This window comes from Lissotriton vulgaris, unplaced genomic scaffold (genome assembly GCF_964263255.1).
Source record: "Lissotriton vulgaris unplaced genomic scaffold, aLisVul1.2 SCAFFOLD_2441, whole genome shotgun sequence".
In the NCBI taxonomy this organism is placed as follows: Eukaryota; Metazoa; Chordata; class Amphibia; order Caudata; family Salamandridae; genus Lissotriton; species Lissotriton vulgaris.
This window is the reverse complement of record NW_028250788.1, coordinates 333,294-341,197: the sequence shown is the minus strand read 5'-3', so window position 1 is coordinate 341,197 and position 7,904 is coordinate 333,294. Positions and strand designations below refer to the sequence as shown.

The 7,904-nt window shown below is 44.8% G+C and overlaps 1 protein-coding gene across 1 annotated transcript; it reads left to right on the top strand.

The window, feature by feature from the left end:
- Positions 1–752: 752 nt before the first annotated feature.
- Positions 753–5,187, top strand: LOC147663115 (uncharacterized). The gene has a single exon (XM_086950669.1). It carries the CDS (start codon positions 1,021–1,023, stop codon positions 3,235–3,237), a length of 2,217 nt encoding a protein of 738 aa, XP_086806795.1. The 5' UTR covers positions 753–1,020; the 3' UTR covers positions 3,238–5,187.
- The last annotated feature ends 2,717 nt before the right edge of the window (positions 5,188–7,904 follow it).

Genomic DNA, 7,904 nt, shown 5'->3' with positions numbered 1-7,904 from the left:
TAAAAGAAAGATATAACAAAAGGTTTCTTCTGCAAACCATCAAAGAAAAGACACTGAAAGAAGACTCCGAAACTGGCACGCTAACAACCAAAAGATTGGAAAATCACCTTTGTTCAACAACTGTTTTTAACCAGTTACGCAAGTTTGAGACTATCTGCCTCGGGATATAACACCTCAACCCACTCTGCTCACTCTGGCGAAAACGTTAAAAATTCACCACTTTATTGTGTTGTTCATGACCATCTCAGATTGTTTCCTTTTTATTGTGTACTGTTCTGTAATTCTATGTAAATCGCCTCAACCTTATCTGTTGTGCAGGAGTGATATTTAAAACTGTTAAATATCAAAATGGATTAAATGAGCACTGTTGCGCTAGCTAATGTAAATAAATCCTTGTCTTCAGAACTACAATCCTTAACCTTACACCAAACACAGAACGGGTAAAAGGAACTGATGTTCTGCGACTGATGAGCCACAATATTACTGTGCATGTTCTAATGTTCTCAGTTACTGCCATTACGCCAGTGCAAAAAGGTACTTCTCAGTTTAATCATTAAATATCAGACTAACACCTTATCACTGCATTGCTAAGAACCTATACTAATAGATTTGAGAAAAACTTCAGTCACAAAATAAGTTGCTGCCGGAGAGGCTATAACCAAAAGACTATTATCTGCTACAAACATTTCGACCGGTGTTACAGGGCTGCATCCAGACATATTTTGCTCAATTCAAGTGTTAAGAAGATTACACACAATATCTTTTAGAGATAAATGCTGAACATTATCTAAACAAGCCCGACTCTAAAATCGGGTTCACTCTTACCGTGGCATATAAGCAAGAGAAAACTAAATGTAGAGATATTAACTCTAGGAATACACATTTTAAAAACACGGGCTGTGAGAACAATTTCAGTGTTCAAACCCGCCTCAATCAAAGCAAAATAACCCAAGTTGGGGAAAAAGTTACCTGTGCCAAAAAAGATTCAGCCATAAATCTCATCTCACTGAATTTGAGAGAATGCACACTGGGAAAATCCTCTCTCAGTGCTCTGAATGCCAAAAAAGTTTCAGCCGTAAATCTAATCTCACTACGCATATGAGAATCCACACTGGGGAAAAACCTTATCAGTGCTCTGAATGCCAGAAAAGGTTTAGTTTCAAAACGCAACTTTCTCTACATGCATTAACCCACTCTGTGGAAAACCCTTATCAGTGCTCTGAATGCCAAAAAAGTTTCAGCAGTAAATTTTATCTCACTGAACATATAAGAATCCACACTGGGGAAAAACCTTATCAGTGCTCTGAATGCCAGGAAAGGTTTTATAACAAACAACGTCTTTCTCGACATGTAATAACCCACTCAGGCGAAAAACCTTACCAGTGCTCTGAATGCCAGAAATCTTTCATTTACAAAAACAATCTCACTAAGCATATAAGAACCCACTCTGGGGAAAAACCTTTTCAGTGCTCTGAATGCCAGAAATGTTTCAGTCAAAAATCCAGTCTCACTCTGCATAGAAGAACCCACACTGGGGATAAACCTTTTCAGTGCTCTGAATGCCAGAAATGTTTCAGTTGCAAAGGCAAACTCACTGTACATACAAGAATCCACACTGGGGACAAACCTTATCAGTGCTCTGAATGCCAAGAAAAGTTTTATAACAAACAAAGTCTTTCTCGACATGTAATAACCCACTCTGTGGAAAAACCTTACCAGTGCTCTGAATGCCAGAAATATTTCAGTGAAAAAAGAGACCTTACTCGACATACAAGGACCCACACTGGTGAAAAACCTTATCAGTGCTCTGAATGCCAGAAAAGGTTTTGTAAAAAACAAAGTCTTTCTCTACATGTATTAAGCCACACTGGGGAAAAACCTTACCAGTGCTCTGAATGCCAGAAATATTTCAGTAAAAAAAGAGACCTTACTGTACATACAAGGACCCACACTGGGGAAAAACCTTATCAGTGCTCTGAATGCCAGAAAAGGTTTTGTAAAAAACAAAGTCTTTCTCTACATGTATTAACCCACACTGGGGAAAAACCTTACCAGTGCTCTGAATGTCAGAAATATTTCATTAGAAAAATAGGACTTATTATACATATAAGGACCCACACTGGAGAAAAACCTTATCAGTGCACGGATTGCCAGAAATGTTTCAATACCCAACCCGAGCTCACTCGGCATAGAAGAACCCACACTGGAGAGAAACCTTATCAGTGCCCGGAATGCCAGAAATGTTTCATTGACAAAAACAGTCTCACTCATCATATAAGAACCCACACTGGGGAAAAACCTTTTAAGTGCTCTGAATGCCAGAAATGTTTCAGTGTAAAAATCAAACTCACTAAACATACAAGAATCCACACTGGGGAAAAACCATATCAGTGCTCTGAATGCCAGAAAAGGTTTGGTAACAAACAAAGTCTTTCTAATCATGCAGTGACCCATTTTGTGGAACAACCTTATCAGTGCTCTGAATGCCAGAAATGTTTCAATGAAAAACGCCATCTCACGGTGCATATAAGAACCCACACTGGGGAGAAACCTTATCAGTGCTCTGAATGCCAGAAATGTTTCAATGTAAAATGCCAACTCAAGGTGCATATAAGAACCCACACTGGGGAAAAACCTTATCAGTGCTCTGAATGCCAGAAATGTTTCAGTTTAAAAAGTAGTCTCTCACAGCACATAAGAATCCACACTGGGGAAAAACCTTATCAGTGCTCTGAAAGCCAGGAAAGGTTTTATAACCAACAAAGTCTTTCTCAACATTCAATAACCCATTCTGTGGAACATCCTTATCAGTGCTCTGAATGCCAGAAATGTTTCAGTATAAAAAGTAGTCTCACACGGCACATAAGAATCCACACTGGGGAAAGACCTTATCAGTGCATTGAATGCCACAAATGTTTCAGTGAAAAAATCAATCTCACTCGCCATATAAGAACCCACACTGGGGAAAAACCTTATCAGTGCACGGATTGCCAGAAATGTTTCAATACCCATACCCAGTTCACTCGGCATAGAAGAACCCACACAGGAGAGCAACCTTATCAGTGCCCGGAATGTCAGAAATGTTTCATTGACAAAAACGGTCTCACTCATCATATAAGAACCCACACTGGGGAGAAACCTTATCAGTGCTCCGAATGCCAAAAATGTTTCAGCCGTAAATCTGATCTCACTGCACATGTGAGAATCCACACTGGGGGAAAAACATCAGTGCTCTAAATGTCAGAAAAGATTCAGAGGTAGTGATGGTTACAGGCACCATAAGAAAACACACCATCAAAAAGACTTCAGTGCTCCAAGTGCCAGAAAAGCATCATCAATTTTAAGCGCAATCTCACTCTACATGAGCAAACGCACACAGGGAAGAAACATTACCTATGCTGTGAATGCCAGAAATTCCTATTTTTTATAGGCACAGCCTGACTAACCATAATCCACTCCATACTGATGAAAACCTTATGAGTGCTCTGAATGCCAGAAAAGCTGCAGAGAAAAACACTATCTCACCATGAGAAACTCCACACTGAAGAAAATCCTTATGCCATAAAAGCTTGAATCTGAAAGATAGTGTTATGCTTCATGAGAGATCCCACTCTGGGAAAAAACCTTACGAGTGCTCGAAATGCAAGCAAAGTTTTGGTCACAAATTACTTCTCACTTTTCATGAGCGAACTGACACGGGAGAAAAAAGCCTTGTGTGTTCTGAATGTCAGATAAGGTTTAATCACGAATACAATGTCACTTCACATGAGAGAATTCACACTGGACTAAAGCCTTATACAGGAAGGGAAAGCCAGAAACGTTTTACTCATAAAGGAGATCTCACTAAACATGAGAAATGCACCCGCACCAGGTAAAAAGTAAGGTGTATCTTGAGTTGCAGAAAAGCTTCTAACAACCTGACTTTACATGAGAGAACACTTATTGTAGTTTCAATAGGATTAATCAAGAAATTCTTGCAGGATAACTTAGGCTGGCCGCATGCAACCTCCAAAGAAATTTCAGGCCTTGAAAATATTTTAATTGCAACAAAATCCACAATTTGAGTATCTGAAAGTTACAAAACTCTCAAGGTCTTTACTTGACACAGAGAAGTGTTAGTACTTGCAAACATCAACTAATTAACAAAAAATTCACAATATTGAGCAGAGAGTGCATCAGTGAAGGGGCAGTTCAGGGACAGTGCAGGGAGAGGCTGAGGAGAGAGTGCATCAGTGAAGGGACAGTGCAGGGAGAGGCTGAGCAGAGAGTGCAGCAGTGAAGGGATGGTGAAGGGAGAGGCTGAGGAGAGAGTGCATCAGTGAAAGGATGGTGCAGGGAAAGGCTGAGGAGAGAGTGCAGGAGTAAAAGGATGGTGCAGTGAGAGACTGAGGAGAGTGCAATAGTGAAGAGGCGGTATAGTGGAGCTGAGGAGAGAGTGAAGGGATGGTGCAGTAAGAGGCTGAGGAGAGTGCATCAGTGAAGCAATGGTACCGTGAGATGCTGAGGAGAGAGTGCAGCAGTGAGTGATGGTGCAGTGGAGGAGTGAGGGCTGCAGCCTGGATGGGGGGGCTGAGCAGAGAGTGCAGCAGTGAAGCGATGGCGCAGGGAGAGGTTGAGGAGAGAGTGCAGCAGTAAAAGGACAGTGCAGTGTAAAAATAAAAATATGCCTTACCTCTAACATAAACTAAAATCAACATACATACCTGCCTGAACAACTCCGTGCACAGCGGTGCACATCGCTGAAGGGAATCGCCACGGGCCATGTTGAACCTAGAAAAGAGAGAATAAACATCTGAGAGAAGCCCCCCACTTACCTCCTCCATCACCAGCTTCGGAGAAGCCACACGGATAGCAATCCCCATGTCTGCAAGCTTGTCCAGCACATCCTGTAAGTCTAGGTTACGCCGGGACTTGGCTCGGGACAATGCGCGACCCTGAAAGATCTTTAAATGCCGAGGAGCGGGCGATTACTGCCGGATGTCGTGGCGTCATTCAGGTTCAGCTGGAGCACGTTTCCCAGGAAGGGCAGCGGGCGGGCCCTGTGTGTCACCGGTGCGAGGGATACCACAGCCTCCGGAGCTCCAGCAGCAGCAGTATGGGGCAGACCAGTTTGGGAACTTAAATCAGATATACGCTATTGTCTTTGGTATTGTGCGCTAAATGCGCCGAACAGGCCATTTTGTGATAAGGTAGCGCTACAAGAACACAGCCATTAAAACATACATAATAAAGTGTCAGTCAGTTCTCCCCCTTTAAAATTGTGCGGGGAAATGATTCTGTAAAAAAGATCAATATTAGATTAAACAATTATGATTTGGCGGTAGTCAGATGCCCTTTTTTCTGTTCTCAAAATTAGTGATGCTGCACACTTTCTACTAACTCCGTATAACTCTTCTTTTTCAATGATCTCTTTTCTTAGGTGCTATGTAGAGCGCCAAGATGCTTCTTTTCTGTCTCTTAGCCACACAGGTATTCTCTTCTGTCCCGTGCCAGTGCTAGCTCAAAAAATTATGTAGAATATAAATTAAGTAGCAATGTAGGTGAGAATGAGCATTTTACATAAGTGGCAAGTTAGTGGCGGAGTTCACAGGGTGTACATTTCCGTAAGAGGGTGTGTCTGCTTCATCACAATGCCCTCAACCCCTCCGCCCTGACTGAAGCGTACCTGCGGAGGTCAGGGCGGTGAACATTTTCAGAAACACTCTAAAAAGGACTACAAATTGCGTTTGTTTCTTTTAATACCACAGTGCAAAGGTTGAAAATGCTTTACTGTGGCAGAAGATGCATTCAGCGACATTTCGCCCAAAATGCACTCTGTAACCAAAAGTTCACTCAGAATTATTTAAGAAAGCGACGCATTTAAACACCTGTTCATGAATATCAACTAACCCGCTCACCATCTCTCATGCGCTCCCTCATGCACATGTAATCAACTGTGATGATCCCACACCCCCATTCTCGCTGGTACTGCTCAGCTGGATTCTCTGCACATAAGGTGCTATCTATTAGCCTTCTCGCATCAGCACCAAGTTGAAACCATCCAGCTTTCTCCCACTGCACATCTAGGACTCATTTGCCTTATCACCTTCAGACATCCAGACTACATAACCAGTCTTCAGAGTAGTAGGTGCGCCTCTAATATTTGATTTAATTGTGTTTTTCACATTAGCTGTAAATGCCACTCAGTAAACAACCGGCAGTAGTGGAAAGCAGTGACCTATAACCCCAAAAGCGTTGCACACCTCGTGCAGCTTATACCCCGCCCACTAGTGAATGGCTTGGAACGGATTCGCACCCCCTAAATAGGGAACCAGGCAGTGCCCAGGGGATGCCCTTCTGGCACGGTGGAAAAATATGCTGCCCCAGTACTGCAGTCAGCATGCCAGCCAGCTGCAGGCCGCCCCTGGGGAGCACCAGGACCCAGGCTGCGTATGGGGGGGTCAGGTGGACTTCCTTCCCTTTGGACGGAGGAGTTCGGCCCTCCACAATGAAAAAGAATCAATCAGTTCTACCGGGATCCCTAGTCAGACAAAGGCCCGGCTCCGGATTCTCCCCGAGCTCACCCACTCCCAGGATACCGACCTTCAGGAGATCCTGCAGCCGAGACTGGCACCGAGGAGGACGGGGACGACGAGGCAGAACAGGCCGGCGTCGGGGCGCTCTTCTTGGCTGACTTCTTCTCCTTCTTCCAGGGGAACTCTGCCGGGCTAGGCCAGGGCCGGGTGCGGGGGCTGCTGGGCCCCTCCATTCAAGAGCCGCTTCTGGCCGCGGGCCCTGGACTGGCTGCCGCTGCCACCGCCGCTGCTGAGGTTGCCGTGGCCGCGGCTGGGGATGCTCTGCTCGAAAGGAGGAGGAATTAATGTCGAGTCCTTGATTGATGAAGTTTGAAATGTCTCCAAAGCTGACGAGGGAGCTGAGGCGGTGAATGGCGAAGCCAAGGAGGAGCAGCCGAGGCGCTCAAATACATGGAGAGCGGGCGGGGGGCAGGAAACAGACAGGGGGAAGTAGGCACAAACAGACACGGACAGCGAAAATACATAGAGAGCGTGAGGGGGCGGGAAACAGACAGGGGGAAGAAGGCACGGAGGGAAACAAACACGGGCTTACCTTCACTGCGAAGGATAGAAAATGGCGGACACAAGCTTCCGGATTTTGAGGATTTGTGGGCGTGGTTTTGCTGTCCTGAGTGACGGACAACGTCACAGGGCTAAAGAACGCAAAAAATCATGCCCCCAAATCCGAAAAAGACGGGGCTTCTTTGGAGGGACGGCTCTCTCCTCCAATGGCTGGCCTCCATTTAGGAAGCCAGCCAATGGTGGAGAGGCAGGGCAGGGAGGCGGGTTCTGAAGCCCTACTAAACAACATTAAATCTCGGACTTCCGGTCTGCCTTCGGCAGACCGGATATTACCGAGACCTAAAAAGGTTAAAAACCTGGCTCTACCCTCGAGTATGCTCCTTGGCATCCTGCTAACTCCTTCCTGGCAGGGGACACATTCTCTCGGCCCTAAGCTAGTCGCCTGCATCACAGCGCCAGGTTACCCGTAGGGTGTCAGTTGCGCTTTACAAATAATGATAAATAAATAATTGTTCACCCTGTTCACTCTACGCCAGAGCAGCTTCTGCCTTTTTTCTGAGAATTAGCAAAATCCAGACTCTCTCACTCTACTATGAACGTTTTTCTGGCTGCACTTTTCAAATTCCGTCAGGATGGCTCCAATTCTCTTTATTCTTCAAGAATTATTCAACAATTTTTCAAAGGCTTATTTCTGATGTTCCCTAAAATTCGACGCCCGCCTCCTCCTTGGCATCTGAACATTGTGTTGGCACAACTCATGAAGTCCCCATTTGAGCCCATTCGTAGGGCTGATCTTAAATTCATCTCCTTGAAGACATCGCTGCTTTT